Source organism: Mobula hypostoma, chromosome 8, assembly GCF_963921235.1.
Source record: "Mobula hypostoma chromosome 8, sMobHyp1.1, whole genome shotgun sequence".
NCBI lineage: Eukaryota > Metazoa > Chordata > Chondrichthyes > Myliobatiformes > Myliobatidae > Mobula > Mobula hypostoma.
In genome coordinates, this window is record NC_086104.1 from 114,760,199 (window position 1) to 114,781,864 (window position 21,666).

General features: G+C 42.7%; 1 protein-coding gene across 2 annotated transcripts; it reads left to right on the forward strand.

Annotated features, from left to right (window-relative positions):
* Positions 1-3,222: 3,222 nt before the first annotated feature.
* LOC134350211 (gastrula zinc finger protein XlCGF26.1-like) lies at positions 3,223-21,081 on the forward strand. Of its 2 annotated transcripts, none has more exons than XM_063055199.1 (2): positions 3,223-3,392; positions 18,089-21,081. In XM_063055199.1, the coding sequence occupies exon 2, from the start codon at positions 18,603-18,605 to the stop codon at positions 20,187-20,189; it is 1,587 nt and encodes a 528-aa protein (XP_062911269.1). In that variant the 5' UTR covers positions 3,223-3,392; positions 18,089-18,602; the 3' UTR covers positions 20,190-21,081. The 2 variants fall into 2 exon arrangements, with proteins under 2 accessions (XP_062911269.1, XP_062911268.1); XM_063055198.1 differs by having other exon boundaries at positions 3,223-3,385.
* The last annotated feature ends 585 nt before the right edge of the window (positions 21,082-21,666 follow it).

Here is a 21,666-nt window from a genome sequence, read left to right on the forward strand (position 1 = left end):
ATATATAAAGCCCCTATTGCTACTGTTGTCACTAACAATTGTAGATCTCCTATTTTTCAGCTTTCACAGGGGACAAGGCAAGGCTGTCCATTAAGTCCTTTGCTGTTTAATTTAATATTAGAACCCCTTGCTATTGCTCTTCGTGAGGCTAAAAATATCCATGGGATTTTTGTGAATGAGACCATACATAAGGTCTTTCTTTACGCTGATTTATTGGTTTATATATCTAACCCTGACAAATCCATTCCTGCGTTGCTAAAATTATTTAATGAATTTGGAGGTTTTTCAGGATATAAAATAAATTTTAATAAAAGTGAATTGTTTCCTTTAAATGATTCTGTCTCTATATATGATAATACTCCTTTTAAAGTTACAGACTCTTTTAGATATCTAGGTATTATAATTACTAAAAAATATAAGGAGCTTTATAAAGCCAATTTTGTTCCCTTAGTAGACTCCATGAAGTATTTATTTAGTAGATGCAGTCCACTTACATTTTCACTTGTTGGTCATATTTATATAGTTAAAATGATGATTTTTATCGAGATGTTTATATTTATTTCAGAATATTTCTGTCTTTTTGACTAGGGAGTTTTTTGATCGGATTGATTCTATTATTTTATCTTTTATTTGGAATAATAAAAGACCAAGAATTAGTAAATGTCATTCACAAAAATTGAAAAAGGATGAAGGTCTTGATTTGCCTAATCTAAGTATGTATTATTGGGCTGTTAATGAGCAATGTATGTCTTTTTGGTTATACTGGGTTGATAAGAACGATCAGACAATTTGGGTAGACCTGGTACTGAAAGTTGTAAAACAGTTTATTTAACCTTGTTATTGGGAGCTCCTTTACCTATGCAATTAGTTAAAGTTGTTAATTTAAACCTATATCCTGTGATTAAGTATTCTTTACAAATTTGGCTCCAATTCCGCAATTTTTTTAATCTTAAAAAATTTAAACGTTGTAGTTTAATTTACCGAAATTACTTTTTAAGCCTTCTTTGAGTGATCCAATTTTTTTACTTTGGAAAAATAAAGGTATTAATTCTTTTTTGGATTTATTTAAAGAAGATAGATTGATGTCTTTTGACCAATTGATTGATAAATATTCTCTTTCATACTCACACTTTCTGCAATACCTTCAAGTTAGACATTTTTTACAAAAATATTTAAGCAATTTTCCTTACATATTGGAGGCTGACCTGTTAGATACTATTATGAGTATGAATCCTTTGATTAAGGGTTCTATTGGTAGAATTTATAATTTATTATTACAATGGGATAAGCGGCCTTTATCTAAGATTAAACAGGATTGGGAAAAGGAACAATTTGACTTTTATGACGGAGGATTGGATGTGGATATTGAAGTTGGTTAACTCTTCTTCAATTTGTGCTAGCCATTCATTGATTCAATTTAAAATTGAACATTGTTATCATTTGACAAAGGAGAGACTTTCTAAAATCTTTTATGATATTGATAGTCATTGTGATAGATGTAAAACTGAGATAGCTACACTGACACATCTGGTTTGGTCTTGTTCTATATTGGAACAGTTCTGGAAGCTGGTTTTTTCAACAATTTCTAAAGCACTTAAAATTAATTTACAACCTAATAAATTAACTGTGCTTTTTGGAATAATTCCTCAAAATATTCATGGTATTTCTGTGTCTGACCAACATGTTATTGCACTTGTTACATTGATAGCTAGGAGGGCCATTTTGTTGAAGTGGAAGGATACATCAGCTCCCACTTTGTCACAATGGTTCTCTCAAGTGATGCTATGTCTTAGTTTGGAGAAAATTAGAAGTCGAACCTTTGAACCTTTATTTGACTTTGAGAAAAGATGGGGCTCATTTGTTCGTTATTATCATTTGAGTTAATTGATATAATTTTTCCACGATCTAATTGTAAATTTTTTAGTATATTTTCTTTTCTTGCCAGTGGTTTGATGTTTATTTTTAGAAGCTTTTTGTATGATGCATGATTCTGGGGTTGTACACCTAATGGGTCCTTTCTTTTTCTCTCACTTTTCTGCTTAGTAGGTTTTTTTTTGTTATCACAGAATTTTTTTTCAATTTTTAAGATAATGTTTTTTTGAGGCATTTGCAGTGTTGTTACTTCTATGTACTCATGTTATTTTCCCTGTATAACAATAAAAAGATTTGAAAGAAAAGGAAAGAAGGAAGAGAAGTGGTTGAGGCAGGTTGTATGTTGTTGTTTAAAGTTAAATTGGATAGATATACAGACAGGAAAGGAATGGAGGGTTATGTTCTGAGTGCAGGTCGGTAGGGCTAGGTGAGAGTAAGAGTTCAGCACGGACTAGAAGGGCAGAGATAGCCTGTTTCTGTGCTGTAATTGTTATATGGTTATATGATAGTGACAAAGGCAAATGTAACTCTTGGCTTCTTCAGTCAGTCATTCAATATGAGATTTGGGATGTATCGATTCAACGGTACAGGTCATTGGTGTGACCACTCGGTGCACAATTCTGGTCTCTGAGCTACAGGAAGGATGAACTTTTGCTGGAAAGGGTGCAGAAAAGATTCCCAATTATGTTAGCAGAGTTGGAGAACTCGAGTTATAAAGGAAAGCTGGATAGGCTGCAGCAGTTCTCCCTGGAATGTAAGAGGGAGAATGTGTCGGAGCATATAAAATCATTAGCTGGATAAATAAGGTAAATGGTCACAGTCTTTTTCTCAAAGTAGGGGACGTCTGTTGATATTTTGAGCAGAAGACCCTTCAACATGCCGAGACTGTTTATTCCCCTGCTTAGATGTTGCCTGACGGGCTGAGTTCCACTTTGTGTGTATTGTACTATACTTCCAGCACCTGCAGAATCTCCCGTTTTATATCTGCGTTTTAAGTGCACTGGACTTCTGACATTTGACACACAGAATCAGAAGTCCAATGCATTTAAAACGCAGATATAAAACTGGAGAGATTCTGTCGGTGCTGGAAGAATAGTTGATATTGAGTATACTGTTTATGGTAGCTTGCTGCGTTAAAGTAACGCTGAGTTTTCTACATAAAAACATTAACTGTGTTTGAAGCATGTGGCGTGGAACTGACGCTTACAAGAGCATTTTCAAAAGCACCTTAAGCCTCTGTATTTCAGAGATCGGCAACCACTACCCGGCGATGGAGTGCGCATGCGTAAAGGGTGCGGTCAGTTCCGGAAATCGCGCATGCGCTCAATGGACAAAGGGGGTTCCGGAAGAGCGGGTCTTTGGGTCGGTGTTTCATTTCTATCGGCGTCTGCACCTCGATGTAGGGGCATTTGTGACACTGTCCCCGGGATAGTGCTAGTCTTTTTTTTCTCTCTCTCTCTCAGCCCCACGATCTTTACCCGGGCCTTGAGGAGTTTGCGACTGATGAACGAAGGTAAGTGGTAAGTGTCGGTACAGAGGCCTAAACGCAGCAGCAAATAAAAGGAAGGTAGGGTCAGTCTGAGCGGTCATTGTCAGAGTGTGCCATTGTTAGAGTGGGAAGGCTTTGGCACAACAGGTAGAAGTGCAAGTAAGAGGTAAGGTTTTTCTCCTGTTGACTAAAGTTTTGTTTTTTTTTTGAAGTACAGTGTAGTTAGGATGCAGTGCTCCACCAGAAGTGGATTAAGCAGTCAATGCAGTGGTTCCCTGTGACCAGTCCCCTCATTAACAAGTATACCTCTTTCGATAGTGCTGGTAGGGGATAATGACTCATCAGGGCCACAACAACAGCAGCCAGACTATGTTGGCACTGTAGCCTCCTCAGGCTCAGTAGGGAAGGGTAGTGCAGTAGTGATAGGGGACTTGATAGCTAGGGGCTGGACAGGAGATTTTGTGGCTGCAAATGAGACATCAGAATGGTGTGTTGCCTCCTGGGTGCTAGACTCCAGGATGTAGTGTAGTTGCTGAAGAATACTCAAGGAGGAGGGTAAACAGCCCGAGGTTGTGGTGCAAGCTCTTGGATCACTAACCTTTTCTGGGGAAGGGATGACCTGTACAAGAGGGATGGGTTGCACTGGAACTGGAGGGGAACCAATATCCTAGCTGGGGGTTTGCTAATGCTACTCAGGAAGATTTAAACTAGTTTGGCAGGGGGCTGGGAACATGACCACCAGGTCAGTAAGTGAAGAATTGATCGGACAGGAAGATAGATATCAGAGAAAGTATTGATAGACAGAATTTTCACGTGGGGGTTGTTTGTGTGATTTGTTTTTCTTTTGGGGAGGATTGATATTTTCCTTTCTTTGTTTCATGGCTGGAGAAATCAAATCTCAGAGTTGTATACTGCATACTTTGATAATAAATGTACCTTTAAAATAACAGGTATGATGGGACAGATAGTTTAAAGTATGTGTATTTTAATGCTAGGAGTATTATGGGTAAGAGTGCTAAACTTAACAGCATGGATCAGTACATGGAACTACAATGTTGTGACTATTACAGGGTTACAGGGACTTGGCTGAGAGAGGGGCAGAGGAATGGGTGATTAATGTACCAGGGTTTTGAACTTTTAGAAAAGATAGAGAAAGAGGTAAGGGGGGTGGTGGAGGGAGTTGCACTACTAATTAGGGACAATATCAAAGCTTCACTCAGGTGAGACATAATAGAGGGTTCAGACAGTCCATTTGAATAGAATTTGAAAAATTGGAAGGGTGCAAAGACAGACCTGATAGCCACCAGGCCATTGAGAAACAGATATTAAACCGATTAATGACGTTTTTTTTAGAAAAAAGGTAAAATGGGTTGTTGTCATGGGGTATTTCAATCACCCTTAATATAAGCTGGGACCTTTTCAGTGCAAGGAGTTTAGATAGGGCAGAATTTGTCAGGCGTATCCAGGAAGGTTTCTTAAATCAATACGTGGATGGTCAAATGAGCAGAGGAGCAGTACTGGACCTGCACAGGTGACTGATCCTTCAGGTGGTGAACAGTTAAGAAACAGTGACCACAACTCCCTAACTTTCAGGATAGCTCTAGGTGAGCATTGGACAGTCCATGTGGGAGAGTCTTAAATAAGAGTAGGGCAAATTACGAGGGTATTAGGCAGGAACTAAGAGTTAATTGGGAATACCTTTTCCCTGGCAAGTCCACATCAGACATGTGGAAGGTATTTAAAGATCAATTGCACAGAGTACAGGAAAGGTATGTTCCGGTTAGAAGGAAGGGTGGAGACAGAAAGATAAGAGAACCTTGAATGTCCAGAGAGGTGATTAATTTAATTAAGAAGACAAAAGAAAAGTATGTAAAGTTTGGAAGTTGGAATTAAATGGATCAATCAGAATCAGGTTTATTATCACCAGCATATGATGTGAAATTTGTTAACTTAGTAGCAGCAGTTCAATGCAATGCATAACATAGAAGAGAGAAAAAAAATAAGTCAATTACAGTATACGTATATTGAATAGATTTTAAAACGTACAAAAAACAAATACTGTATATATTTTAAAAAGTGATGTAGTGTTTGAGGGTTCAATGTCCATTTAGGAATTGGATGGCAGATGGGAAGAAGCTCTTTCTGAATTAACAAATAAATAAGCCAGGAAAGAACTAAAGAAAGAAATTAGCAAGGGCCATGAAAAGTCCTTGGCAAGTAGGATTGTGAATCCCAAGGCGTTCCATATGTATATAGAGCAAGAGGATAGCTAGAAAGTGGGTGGCACCACTCAAGGGTAAAGAGGGGAACATTTGTTTGGAATATGAGTATTGTACTCTATTACTTACCAAGGAAAATGACATGGAGGACCAGGAGATTAGTGCTGAATGCATAAGTATATTAGTGTTTATGCAGTCAAGGAGGAGGAAGTGTTGGGTCTCCTGATGAGTATTAAGGTGGCAAACAAGAGAAAACCTGCGGATGCTGGAAATCCGAGCAACATGCACACAATGCTGGGGGAACTCAGCAGGCCAGATAGCATCTACACAATAGTCGATGTTTCTGGCCAAAACCAGAACCAAGTACAGTCAACGTTTCTGGCAGGACTGGGGAAGATTTAAAAGGTGGGGGGGGGAGGGGGGAGAAAAACACCAGGTGATAGGTGAAACCTGGAGGGGGAGGGATGAAGTAAAGAGCTTGGCAGTTGATTGGTGAAAGAGACAGAAGGCCATGGAAGAAAGAAAAAGGGGGAGGAGATGAGGTGAGAGAGGGAAAAAGGAATGGGAAATGGAGGAGGGGTGGGGGCATTACCAGGAGATTGAGAAATCAGTGCTCATGACATCAGATTGGAGACTGCCCAAATGGATGTTCCCAATTAACCCTTAGTTCCTGCCTAATGGCCTCGTAATTTGCCCTACTCCATCCTAAGTGTGGCCTCATCACGACAGTGGAGGAGGCCAAGTATGGACATGTCGGAATGGGAAGTGGAACTAAAATAGGTGCCCAGTGGGAGATCCTGCTTGTTCTAGCGGATGGAGCATAGATGCTCAGCGAAGCAGTCTCCCAATCTACTCAGGTCTCACCAATATACAGGAGGCCACGCTGGGAACACCAGATATAGTATGTGACCCCAAAAGACTCTCAGAAGAAGTGTTGCCTCACCTGGAAGGACTATTTAAGGCCCTGGATGATGGTGAGGGAGGAGATGTAGGGGCAGGTATAGCATCTGTTCTGCTTGCAAGGATAAGTGCCAGGTGGGAGTTCATTGAGGAGGGTTGTGTGGACAAGGAGTTGCATAGGGAGCAATCCCTCCAGAAAGTGGCAGGGAGGGAAAGATGTGCTTGGTGGTGGGATCCTGTTGGAGGTGGCGGAAGTTTCGGAGAATTGTGTGCTGGATGCAGAGGCTGGTGGGATCGTAGGTGAGGGCAAGAGGAACCAGGTTACAGAGGGAGACGAGAGATTAGATGGCTGGGGCCTTGACCAGTATCTTTATGTCCTCTCTGGGCACAGGAGAAGTCCCAGAGGACTGGCGAGTGGCTAATGCTGTACCTTATTTAAGAAGAGATTAAGGGAAAATCCTGGGAACTATAGATCAGTGGGTCTTGCATTAATTGTAGGGAAATTGCTGAAGAAAATTCTTAGGGATAGGATTTATGAACATTTGGAACCCAATGGCTTACTTGGAGGATAAGTTGTGTCTTACTAAGTGACTTTTTTGACAAGGTGATGAGTGAGATTGAAGAAGGGAGAGCAGTGGATATTGCCTATATGGATTTTAATAAGGCATTTGACAAAGTCCTCCATGGGGTGCTAATCCAGAAGATTAGGGTGCATAGGGTCCACGGTGAATTGGCTGTTTGGATTCAGGACTGGCTTGTGCATAAGACAGAGGGTAGTGGGTGGAGGGGCATTCGAGTTGGAGGTCTGTAATCAGTTGTGTTCTGCAGGGATCTATACTCTGTTGGTTGTGATGTATACTGTATAAATGACCTGGATGAAAATGTAGATGTGTGAGTTAGTAAGTTTAGACCATAAGACTTAGGAGCAGAATTAGGCCATTTGGCCCATCAAGTGTGTTCTCCCACTACATCATGGCTGATCCATTTTCCTTCTCAGCCCCAGTCTCCTGCCTTCTCCCCGTATCCCTTCATGTCCTAACTATTCAGCCAGTTGTCTTCGTACATGTTGGTACCAATGACATAGATAGGACAAGGGAGGAGGTCCTGAAGAGAGATTACTGGGAGTTAGGAAGGAAGCTGAGAAGCAGGACCTCCAGGGTAGTAATCTTGGGATTGCTACCTGTGCCACGTGCTAGCAAGGGAAAGAATAGTAGGATCAGGCAGATGAATGCATGGCTGAGAGACTGGTGCAGGGGGCAGGAGTTCAGATTCTTGGATAATTGGGATCTCTTCTAACTTGTTCAAAATGGATGGGATACACCTGAACCTGAAGGGGACCAATATCCTGGCGGGAAAGTTTAATAGAGCTGTTAGGGAGGGTTTAAACTAATTTGGCAGGGGGATGGAAACCAGAATGATAGAGCGGAGGAAGGGCAAAACAGAAATAAATCTAAGATACTGAGCAGTAAAGATGTCAGGAAAGACAGGCAGGTGATGGGGCAAATTTGTAGCCATTGGGATGAGTTGCAGTGAAATCAAAGTGAGAAGTACCAAATATGGTTCTTAAGGTGTTATACCTAAATGCACACGGCATAAGGAATAAGGTGGATGATCTTGTCGTACAGCTACAGATTGGCAGGTATGATATTGTGGCCATCACTGAGACCTGGCTAAAGGATGCATGTCTGTGGGAGCTGAACATCCAAGGATACACGGTGTATCGGAAGGATAGGAAGGTAGGCAGAGGGGGAGGCGTGGCTTTATGGGTAAGAAATGATATTAAATCATTACAAAGAGGTGATATAAGATCGGAAGGTGCAGAATCTTTATGGGTTGAGCTAAGAAATCGCAGGGGTAAAAGGACCCTGATGGCAATAATTTATAGGCCTGCAAACAGCTGCAGTGATGTGGGCTACAAATTACAACAGGAAATAGAAAAGGCTTGTCAGAAGGGCAGTGTTATGATAATTGTGGGGGATTTTAACATGCGAGTGGATTGGAAAAATCAGGTCGGCACTGGATCTCGAGAGAGAATTTATAGAATGTCTGCGAGATGGCTTTTTAGAACAGCTTGTTGAGCCCACTAGGGGATCGGCTGTACTGGATTGGGTATTGTGTAATGAACTGGAGGTGATTAGAGAGATTGAGGTGAAGAAACCCTTAGGAGACAGTGATCATAACATGATTGAGTTCACTGTGAAATTTGAAAAAGAGAAGCCGAAATCTGATGTGTCGGTATTTCAGTGGAGTAAAGGAAATTACAGTGGCATGAGAGAGGAACTGGCCAAAGTTGACTGGAAAGGGACACTAGCGGGAAAGACGGCAGAGCAGCAGTGGCTGGAGTTTATGCGAGAAGTGAGGAAGGTGCAAGACAGGTATATTCCAAAAAAGAAATTTTCGAATGGAAAAAGGATGCAACCGTGGTTGACAAGAGAAGTCAAAGCCAAAGTTAAAGCAAAGGAGAGGGCATACAAGGAAGCAAAAATTAGTGGGAAGACAGAGGATTGAGAAGTTTTTAAAAGCTTACAAAAGGAAACTAAGAAGATCATTAAGAGGGAAAAGATGAACTATGAAAGGAAGCTTGCAAATAATATCAAACAGGATACTAAAAGCTTTTTCAGGTATATAACGAGTAAAAGACAGGTGAGAGTAGATATAGGACTGATAGAAAATAATGCTGGAGAAATTGTAATAGGAGATGAGATGATGGAGGAATTGAACGAGTATTTTGCATCAGTCTTCACTGAGGTATTAGCAGTATTCCGGACACTCAAGGGTGGCAGGGAAGAGAAGTGTGCGCAGTCACAATTACAACAGAGAAAGTACTCAGGAAGCTGAATAGTCTAAAGGTAGATAAATCTCCCGGACCAGATGGAATGCACCCTTGTGTTCTGAAGGAAGTAGCTGTGGAGATTGCGGAGGCATTAGTGATGATCTTTCAAAAGTCGATAGATTCTGGCATGGTTCTGGAGGACTGGAAGATTGCAAATGTCACTCCGCTATTTGAGAAGGGGGCAAGGAAACAAAAAGGAAATTATAGACCTGTTAGCTTGACATCGGTGGTTGGGAAGTTGTTGGAGTCAATTGTCAAGGAAGAGGTTACAGAGTACCTGGAGGCATATGACAAGATAGGCAAACTCAGCATGGTTTCCTTAAAGGAAAATCCTGCTTGACAAACCTATTACAATTTTTTGAGGAAATTACCAGTAGGCTAGACAAGGGAGATGTAGTGGATGTTGTATATTTGGATTTTCAGAAGGCCTTTGACAAGCTGCCACACATGAGGCTACTTAAGAGCCCATGGAATTACAGGAAAGTTACATACGTGGATAGAGCGTTAGCTGATTGGCAGGAAACAGAGAGTGGGAATAAAGGGATCCTATTCTGGTTGGCTGCCGGTTACCAGTGGTGTTCCACAAGGGTCCGTATTGGGGCCGCTTTTTACATTGTACATCAACGATTTGGATTATGGAATAGATGGCTTTGTGGCTAAGTTTGCTGATGATACGAAGATAGATGGAGGGGCCAGTAGTGCTGAGAAAACAGAGTCTGCAGAGAGACTTGGAAAGATTGGAAGAATGGGCAAAGAAGTGGCAAATGAAATACAAAGTTGGAAAGTGTATGGTTATGCACTTTGGCAGAAAAAATAAACGGGCAGACTATTATTTAAATGGGGAAAGAATTCAAAGTTCTGAGATGCAACGGGACTTAGGAGTCCTCGTACAGGATACCCTTAAGGTTAACCTCCAGGTTGAGTCGGTAGTGAAGAAGGCGAATGCAGTGTTGGCATTCATTTCTAGAGGAATAGAGCATAGGAGCAGGGATGTGATGTTGAGGCTCTATAAGGTGCTGGTGAGACCTCACTTGGAGAACTGTGGGCAGTTTTGGTCTCCTTATTTAAGAAAGGATGTGCTGACGTTGGAGAGGGTACAGAGAAGATTCACTAGAATGATCTTGGGAATGAGAGGGTTAACATATGAGGAACGTTTTTCCGCTCTTGGACTGTATTCGAATGTTGAAAGGCATGGACAGAGTGGATGTGGCAAAGTTGTTTCCCATGATGGGGGAGTCTAGTATGAGAGGGCATGACTTAAGGATTGAAGGGCACCCATTCAGAATAGAAATGCGAAGAAATTTTTTTAGTCAGAGGGTGGTGAATCTATGGAATTTATTGCCATGGGCAGCAGTGGAGGCCAAGTCATTGGGTGTATTTAAGGCAGAGATTGGTAGGTATCTGAGTAGCCAGGGCATCAAAGGTTATGGTGAGAAGGTGGGGGAGTGGGACCAAATGGGAGAATGGATCAGCTCATGATAAAATGGCGGAGCAGACTCGATGGGCCGATTGGCTGAGTTCTGCTCCTTGGTCTTATGGTCTTATTCAATAACCTATCAACCTCTGCCTTAATTATACCCAATGACTTGGCCTCTATTGCAACATGTGGCAATGAATTCCACAGATTCAGTCCACTCTGGCTAAAGAAATTATTGGTCTCTGTTCTAAAAGGACACAGCACTATTCTGAGACTGTGTCCTCTGGTCTTAGACTCTCCCACCATTGGAAACATCCTGTCCACATCCATTCTATTTAGGTCTTTTATCACTCGAAAGTTTCAATTAGGTCACTCCTCATTCTTCTAAATTCTAGTGAATATAGGCCCAGAGCCTTCAAATGCTCTTTGTATGACAAGCTGTTCAATCCCAGAATCATTTTTGTGAATCTTCTTTGAACCTTCTCCAATTCCTTTCCTTGATAAAGGGCGAAAACTGCTCACAATACTCCAAGTGAGGCCTCAGCAGAGCTTTATAAAACCTCAATATTACATCTTTTTTATTCTGGTCCTTGAGATGAATGCTGACATCGCATTTGCCTTCCTCACCGCTGACTCAGCCTGCAAATTAACCTTAATGACTCCCAAGTGCCTTTGTACCTCAGATTTTTGAATTTTCTTTCCATTTACTAAATAGTCTTCTTTTATTTCTTCTCCAAAATGCATGACCATACACTTCCCAATGCTGGATTCCATCTGCCACGTCTTTGCCCATTCTCCAAGTCAGTCTAAGTCCTTCTGTAGCCTCTGTACTTCCTCAAAATTGCCTGCCCCTCCACCTATCTTCGTATAGACATGAACCTGTCCACAAAGCTCTCAGTTCCGTCATCCAAGTCATTGATATAGAAACATAGAAAATAGGTGCAGGAGTAGGCCATTCGGCCCTTCGAGCCTGCACCGCCATTTATTATGATCATGGCTGATCATCCAACTCAGAACCCCGCCCCAGCCTTCCCTCCATACCCCCTGACCCCCGTAGCCACAAGGGCCATATCTAACTCCCTCTTAAATATAGCCAATGAACTGGCCTCAACAGTTTCCTGTGGCAGAGAATTCCACAGATTCACCACTCTCTGTGTGAAGAAGTTTTTCCTAATCTCGGTCCTAAAAGGCTTCCCCTCTATCCTCAAACGGTGGCCCCTCGTTCTGGACTTCCCCAACATCAGGAACAATCTTCCTGCATCTAGCCTGTCCAATCCCTTTAGGATCTTATACATTTCAATTAGATCCCCCCTCAATCTTCTAAATTCCAACGAGTACAAGCCCAGTTCATCCAGTCTTTCTTCATATGAAAGTCCTGCCATCCCAGGAATCAATCTGGTGAACCTTCTTTGTACTCCCTCTATGGCAAAGATGTCTTTCCTCAGATTAGGGGACCAAAACTGCACACAATACTCCAGGTGTGGTCTCACCAAGGCCTTGTACAACTGCAGTAGTACGTCCCTGCTCCTGTACTCGAATCCTCTCGCTATAAATGCCAGCATACCATTCGCCTTTTTCACCGCCTGCTGTACCTGCATGCCCACTTTCAATGACTGGTGTATAATGACACCCAGGTCTCGTTGCACCTCCCCTTTTCCTAATCGGCCACCATTCAGATAATAATCTGTTATCCTATTTTTGCCACCAAAGTGGATAACTTCACATTTATCCACATTAAATTGCATCTGCCATGAATTTGCCCACTCACCCAACCTATCCAAGTCACCCTGCATCCTCTTAGCATCCTCCTCACTGCTAACACTGCCACCCAGCTTCGTGTCATCCGCAAACTTGGAGATGCTGCATTTAATTCCCTCATCCAGGTCATTAATATATATTGTAAACAACTGGGGTCCCAGCGCTGAGCTTTGCGGTACCCCACTAGTCACCGCCTGCCATTCTGAAAAGGTCCCGTTTATTCCCACTCTTTGCTTCCTGTCTGCTAACCAATTCTCCACCCACACCAATACCTTACCCCCAATACCGTGTGCTTTAAGTTTGCACACTAATCTCCTGTGTGGGACCTTGTCAAAAGCCTTTTGAAAATCCAAATATACCACATCCACTGGTTCTCCCCTATCCACTCTACTAGTTACATCCTCAAAAAATTCTATGAGATTCGTCAGACATGATTTTCCTTTCACAAATCCATGCTGACTTTGTCCGATCATTTCACCGCTTTCCAAATGTGCTGTTAGCACATCCTTGATAACTGACTCCAGCAGTTTCCCCACCACCAACGTTAGGCTAACCGGTCTATAATTCCCCGGTTTCTCTCTCCCTCCTTTTTTAAAAAGTGGGGTTACATTAGCCACCCTCCAATCCTCAGGAACTAGTCCAGAATCTAACGAGTTTTGAAAAATTATCACTACTGCATCCACTATTTCTTGGGCTACTTCTTTAAGCACTCTAGGATGCAGACCATCTGGCCCTGGGGATTTATCTGCCTTCAATCCCCAGGGCCAGAACATAAAAAGTAGTGGTCCCAACACAGATCCTTGTGGAACACCACTAATCACTGCAGTCAACCAATAAGGGCTCTCTTTAATTCCACTCTTTGCGTCCTGTCTATCAGCCACTGCTTTATCAATGCTAGTATCTTTCCTATAATACTATGAGCTGTTAATTTGTTAAGCAGCCTTGTGTGGCATCTTGTCAAAGGCCTCTTAAAATCCAAGTATACAACATCCACCAATTCTCCTTGTCTAAACTGCTTGAATTCCAACAGATTTGTCAGTCGAGATTTTTCTTGAAGGAAAACCATGCTGACTGTGGCCTATTTTATCATGTGCCTCCAAGAACCCTAAAACCGCATCCTTAACAATCAGCTTCAACATCTTCGCAACCACTGAGATCAGAGTAGCTGGTCTATTCTTTCTTTTGCTTCTCTCCCTTTTTGAAGAGTGGGTGACATTTGCAATTTTCTATTCCTCTGGAACCATGCCAGCATCAATTGATTCTTGAAAAATCATTACTAATGACTTTACAATCTCTTCAGCCACTTCTTTCAGAATCCTGGGGTGTAGATTACCTGATCCAGGTGACCTTCTACCTTCAGACCTTTCAATTTCCCAAGAACCTTCTCCTGAGTAATGGCAACTCCACACACTTTTGCTCCCTAACACTCTCAAATTTCGAGCATACTGTTCCACTGTGAAGACTGATGCAAAATGCTTTTTAAGTTCATATGCCATTTCCTTGTCCCATTACTACCATTTCCCTGCAGTCTGATATCCACTTTTGCCTCTTGTACACTTTATGTATCTGAAGAAAGTTTTGGTATCCTCTTTAATATTATTGGCTAATTTGCTTTCATATTCCATCTTTTCCTCCTTAATGACTTTGTTGAACCTTTCTGTTGGTTTTTAAAGGCTTCAAAATCCTCTAACTTCCCACTATTTTTCACTCTACTCATTGGTGCTTATGCTGGCTTTGATTTCTCATGTTAGCCATGGCTTTATCATCTTGCCTTGAGAGTACTACTTCTTTAGGATGTATATATCTTACATCTTCCAAATTGCTTCCAGAAACTCCTGCTTATGCTGCTCTGCTGTCATCCCTGCCTGTGTTCATTTCCAATCAATTTTGACTAGCTTCTCACTCGTGCCTTTGTAATTCCCTTTCCTTCACTGTAATACTGATACATCTGATTTTTCAAATTGCAGTATGAATTCTATGATATTTTGATCACTTACCCTAATATTTCCTTTACCTTAAGCTCCCTATCAACTCCAGTTTATTGCACAATATCCAAGCCAGAACAGCTAATCCCCTAGTGGGCTCAACCATGGGCTGCTCTAAAAAGCCATCTTGTAGACATTCTATAAATTCACCCTCATGGGATTCAGCACCAGCCTGATTTTTTTCAATATACCTGTGTAGGGCTCTCAGTAATACTAGATGGACTGTTAACTGTAAATTGCTTATTACCAAAATGGCTTCTCTGAAGTGTTATATTAAAATGGCTTCTCGTACTGTTAACTGCTGAGCAAGGGGTTTTCTGTAACAGCAATGTTTGGGTCATACAATGTGATAATGGAAATTGTATTCATTTGTTAGCCAATGGAAGTCATATTCGGTTATCTTGCAGAACGAGGGGTCACAGTTTGAGGATAGAGGGGAAGCCTTTTAGGACCGAGATTAGGAAAAACTTCTTCACACAGAGAGTGGTGAATCTGTGGAATTCTCTGCCACAGGAAACTGTTGAGGCCAGTTCATTGGCTATATTTAAGAGGGAGTTAGATATGGCCCTTGTGGCTACGGGGGTCAGGGGGTATGGAGGGAAGGCTGGGGCGGGGTTCTGAGTTGGATGATCAGCCATGATCATAATAAATGGCGGTGCAGGCTCGAAGGGCCGAATGGCCTACTCCTGCACCTATTTTCTATGTTTCTATGTTTCTATATGTGTGCTGGGTTGAGGAGCGCGGGCTTTTTCGGGAGGCGAGCAGAGAGGACGGACTTGTGGGGAATGGACAGCAGTTCTAGGGCTGCGGACACTGAACCTGGGGGGTTCAGATGGTGGCCAGAGTCTCGGAAGGACGTTGTGGATGGAATTGGAGGTGTGAGCTCGAACGTATTAAACTATTATGTGCACAAGACTGATAAGTTACTTATGTGGCGCCTTTTCGTTTAGTTGTTGCTACTAACCCATCACCAAAATTTGCTATAAAGTATAACTCTTTACTCACACTTTGTATATTGTTTCATATTTGTGTTGCTGATCATTGGGCGACTCACACTGTATCCGCACCTAAGCATTTGCACTGTTTGGCAGGGTCAACGGCTATTCACCCGAGGCAACGGGAGTCAGCTGGGGCAAGGGCCATTACACCTGCATAAAATCCCCTATGACTCAGTGTAACATTTGCACTTTCGGCAAGCATTTTCTATCTCCTGTTGTAATTTATAGAGCACATCCTTGCTTGTGTTTGGGTTCTGCATATAATTCAGATCAGGGTCATTTTACCCTTGCTGTTCCTTAGCTCTACCCACAATGATTCACCTTCTGACCCAATGTCACCTCTTTCTGATGATTTGATATAATCTTTTATCAACAGAGCCACCCCACCCCACCTGCAGATCTGCCTGTCCTTTCAATACAAAGTGTATCCTTGGACATTAAGTTCCCAGTCACAATTCAGTGATACCCACAAAGTCATACAAGTTCATCGACCTGATTCAGTATATTGCATGTATTCAAATACAACACATTCAGTCCTGTATTCACTCTTTTTAATTTTTTGTTTTTGCCTTTTGCATTGCAACATAGCCATCTCACTACATACTGCCTCTGTAAACCTCATTCTCAGCATTATCACTCTGGTTCCCATCCCCCTGTCAAATTAGTTCACACTCTCTCAAAGAACTCCAGTAAACCTGCCCAGAAGGATGTTGGTCCCCCTTGGTTTCAAGTGGGGCCCTTCCCTTTTGTGTAGGTCATTCCTGCACCAGTTCCACAGCCACACATTCACCTGCCAAATCGTCCCATTCTTGCTCTCACTGGCAAGTGGCATGGGCACCAATCAAGAGATTACTTTTTGTGGAGCTCTTGTTTTTCAGCTTTCTACCTAGCTCCCTAATATATCTCCAGACCCCCTCACCTTTTCTAACTATGTCATTGGTTTGTGCATGATACCAAGATTGGTGGAGTTGTGCGTAGTATCAAAGACAGGCAAAGAATACAGTACATTATAGATCAGTTGCAGATATGGCTGGAGAAATAGGAGATGGAGTTTAACCCAGATAAATACGAGACATTGCAAGACCCTTAACAGTGTTGCTGAGTAGAGTTCTTGGGGTCCAAGTTCATAACTCTTTGAAAGTGGCTATGCAGGTTGATACAGTGGTTACAAAGGCTTATGGAATGCTTGCTTTTATTTGTTGAGGCATTGAATTCAAAAGTAATTTTTTTGGAACTGGTTAGGATGTTGAGACTTTGAGGGTGCATCAGGATATTGCTTGGTTTAGAGGGCACGTGCTCTCATGAGAGGCTTGACAAGTTTGTGTTGTATTCTCTGGAGTGGCAGAGGCTGAGATCTGTTAGAGGTTTGTAACATTATTCGGGGATAGATAGATGAGATAGTGAGTATCTGTTTTCCTCAGTAGAAATGTCTAATACCAGAGGGCATGCATTGAACGTGAGAGAAGATGAAAGGGGATGCAAGGAGTAAGTTTTTTTTTAAACTGAGTGTTGAATGCCTGGAATGGTATGGTGGTAGAGGCAAATGCATTGGAGGCTTTGAGGAGTTGTTTGGAGAGGCACATGAATATGAGGAAGATGGAGGGATATGGGCTTTGTCCAGGTAGGAAGAATTAGTTTTTGGGGTTTTTGAAGTAGTTTTTAGCTGATTTGACACAACACTGAGTTGTGCGCAACATGTTCTATGTCCTGTGGTGCATGTACATTGTTGGGATCATGTTGGATAGATGGGGATCTCATTGGGGATTAGTAGGTTTACAGACAGCCATGAGTAACACTTCCACATCCTGCCCAGCTTCAGTTAACTAAATCAGATAATATCACTGGCATATGTCACAAAATTTGTTGTTATTCAGAAGCAGTACATTGCAAAACATTATAAAAATGTGAATTATAGTAGTGTATATAAATATGGAAAAAAAATAGTAGTGAGGTAGTGTTCATGGGTTTAATGTCCCTTCAGATATCAGATGGCAGAGGAGAAGAAGCTGTTCCTGAATCAGTCAGTGGATACTTTCTGGCTCCTGTACCTCCTACCTGATGGTAGCAATGAGAGGAAGGAATGCCCTGCGTAATGAGGGTCCTTCATAATAGATGCTGCCTTTTTGAAGATGCTCTGGATGCTGGTGAGGCTAGTGCCCATGTTGGAACTGTCTTTAGTGATTAGGAACTCAGAACAAAGATAAACTTCTGAGTTAATCTTGGGATGAAGACTCTACTTTCTAGTACTGAATGGGAAAAATTGAACAAAATCCTTCCATCAGCTTCAATTCTTGAGAAAATTGCCTTTGCTGTATCTGCTCTTGTTCTCGGATAGAAATGCCCAGAATATGTTTTGTCTTATTCTCTGTGGGTACATAATAATAACAAACACGTTTGTCTTGGGTAACAAGTGACCTGGGGCTTTCACACACAAATGTGCCACACTCCAATGATAAAGACTACTCTACTCTCCTTCATATGCATTGGTATTTCCATTGATGAATTAATCACCATCACTCACCTGATCTTGGGGAGGGGTCAGAACTCTTTGTACCACTGTGGGACATGACTAGAACTTGAAATAATACTAATGCTCCATCTATTTTTTTTTTCACAGCTGTGTGACCCAACCGTTGGTCTGATCAAGAAACTTTTACACGGCCTGAAGACTGTGCAGCACTTTAATTAACATTATATGAATGAAAATCCAGCTACAAGGCAACAAAGGCTATCTACGTGGGAGCATTTCCATTACCGTGCAGCTATGCACCCGCACACCTTGTTGACCCTAGGAGATGAAGAAGTATCTCATCTCAGCTAGAAGGTTGTTTTGTGTCTGAAATGAAGTTTTCTGTTGTAACTCAGTCAAATTGTTGGAACCGGGCTGCTGAGAACGCGCCAGCATTTGTTCACGAGTGATCAGTCCTTCAACTGCATTGATTTTCTGTGCCTGACATCTGACTTGATGAATTCATAGAGAAATGTGGGAAGGAATTCACTCATTTATCCCACTTGCAGACACGCACTTGAGTTCACACTGAGGAGAGGTTGTTCACCTGTTCTGTGTGTGGGAAGGGATTAGCTCGGGCATACAGCCAACAGAACACATCAGATCAGTTAACGCTGCAGAGATGCCATTCACCTGCTCAGACTGTGGGAAGGGATTTCCTCAGTCTTCTCAATTGAAGATACATCAGCAAATTCACATTGTGGAGAAGCCATTCACCTGTTCAGAATGTGGGATGACCTTCACTATCTCATCCAAACTACAAAGACACCAGCAAGTTCACACTGGGGAGAGGCCATTCACCTGTTCAGTGTGTGGGAAGGGATTCACTCGGTTATCCAGCCTACAGACACACCAGACAGTTCACACTGGGGAGAAGCCGTTCACCTGTTCAGACTGTGGGAAGGGATTCGCTCAGTCTTCTCATCTACAGACACATCAAGCAGTTCACACTGGGGAGAGGCCTTTCACTTGCTCAAATTGTGGGAAACGATTTACTCGGTCATCTGAGCTACTGGCACACCAATCAGTTCACACTGGAGAGAGGCCTTTCATCTGCTTAGACTGTGGGAAGGGATTCACTCGGTCATCTCAACTTAAAGTACATCAGCGAATTCATACTGGGGAGAGACCATTCACCTGCTCAGACTGTGGGAAAGGATTTATTCGGTCATCTGATCTACTGGCTCACCAGTCCATTCACACTGGGGAGAGGCCATTCACCTGCTCAGATTGTGGGATGGGATTTACTTATTTATCCAAACTACAGAGACACCAACGAGCTCACACTGGCGAGAGGCCATTCACCTGTTCTCTGTGTGGGAGGGGATTCACTCGGCTATCCAGCCTACAGATACACCAGTCAGTTCACACTGGGGAGAGGCCGTTCAGCTGTTCAGAATGTGGGAAGGGATTCACTCAGTCATCCCATCTACAGAGACACCTATCAGTTCATACTGGGGAGAAGCCGTACACCTGTTCAGACTGTGGGAAGAGATTTGCTTCATCATCTGAACTGATGGTACACCAGCGAATTCACACTGAGGAGAGGCCGTTCACCTGCTCAGATTGTGGGAAAGGATTTACTCGGTCATCTGACCTACTAGCACACCAGCGAATTCACACTGGGGTGAGGCCATTCACTTGCTCAGACTGTGGGAAGGGATTCACTCAGTCATCGCAACTGAAGGTACATCAGCGAGTTCATACTGGGGAGAGGCCGTTCACCTGCTCATTCTGTGGGAAAGGATTCACTCGGTCATCTCACCTATATACACACCAGTCAGTTCACACTGGGAGGAGGCCGTTCACCTGCTCAGACTGTGGGAAGGGGTTCACTCACTCATCCAATCTACAGAGACACCAGCGAGTTCACATGGGAGAGAGGCCATTCACCTGTTCTGTGTGTTGGAAAGAATTCACTCGATTATCCAGCCTGCAGACACACCAGGCAGTTCACAGTGGGGAGATGCTGTTCACCTGCTCAGACTGTGGGAAGGGATTTGCTCAGTCATCCCAACTGCAGACACACCAGTCAGTTCACAGTGGGGAGATGCTGTTCACCCTCTCAGACTGTGGGAAGGGATTTGCTCAGTCATCCCAACTGCAGACACACCAGGCAGTTCACAGTGGGGAGATGCTGTTCACCCTCTCAGACTGTGGGAAGGGATTAGATTATGAGGACGCTCAGTCCTCGTTCATTGTCATTTAGAAATGCATGCATTAAAAAATGATACAATGTTCCTCCAGAAAGATATCACAGAAACACAGGACAAACCAAGAAAGTGACAAAACCACATAATTATAACATATGGTTACAACAGTGCAAAGCAATACCGTAATTTGATAAAGAGCAGACCATGGGCATGGTTAAAAAAAAGTCTCAAGTCCCATTAGCCCCATCATCTCATGCAGAAGGAAGCGCCGCAAACTTGCCGATGCATTGGAAGCAGCCAACTCTGAGTCCGTCTGAAAACTTCGAGCCTCCGACACTGAGCACCATCTCTGCCGAGCGCTTTGACCCTGCCCCGGCCACCGAGCAACAAGCAAAGCCGAGGATTCGGGGCCTTCCCCTCCGGAGATTCTGGATCACACAGTAGCAATGGCAACGAAACAGGCATTTCAGAAGTTTCACCAGATGTTCCTCCGTGCTCTCACGTCTGTCTCCAGCAAATCAGGATTGTGCTACTTGACAGATAACATATTCACTGGAGTGGCTACTGCAAGCTGCGTCGTGCCGCCATCTTCTCCTCCTGTGGGAAGCGATTCACTGAGTCTTGTGACCTGCAGACAAGCCAGTCAGTTCATACTGGGAGAAACCATTGTGGGAAGAGTTTCACTCAGTTATCCAGCCTTACGACACACGGCTGAGTTCACAGTGGAAAAGGTTTAGATGAGCTGCATGCAGGATATTTAACCTTCACGGCTGCTGAATCCAGAGGCTGACGTGGTGTCAGACTCTGAAAATATTGCTGCTGCTCATCACATCCAGTTCTGCAGTTCTCAGTTTCTCTTGCTAAAGTTCACCTTTATTCAGACTGGAGTTTAATATTCTGGATCTGTGACTAATAAATCAGTTCTAAACTCTGTTTCCGGTACATAGTGTATTTAAGACACACCCTGTGATAAGGGGGGAGTCAACTCAACCATGCAAAGATAATGTGCAGTCAGACTATCAGGAAGCGCAGGCAGATGATGACAAGATTACATTAGGGATGCAGAATCAAAAAGGGAAGCAAAAGAAGAAGTCAAAGTGTTGTATCTCAATGCACAGAGAATAAAAAATGAGGTGGATGATTTTGTTGCACTATTAGAGATTGTCATCTGTAATGTGGCAGTCACTGAATCATGATTGAAGGACAGTTGTGGTTGGAAGCTGAATGCTGAAGGATACACATTGTATTGGAGGGATAAGAAGGTAGGCAGAGAGGGTGGCATAGCTCTGCTGGTAAAGAATGACATCAAATCAGTAGAAAGATGTGAGAGGATTGAAAGATGTTGAATCCTTGTTGGTTGAGTTAAACTGCAAGGGTAAAAGGACTCTGATGGCAGCTATATACAGGCCTCCCAACAGTAGCTGGGAATGTGGACCACAGATTACAACGGGAAATACAAAAGGGCAATGTTATGATGGTCATGGGAGATTCTAACATGCAAGTCGATTGGGAAATCTCAAGTGAGTGAGTTTG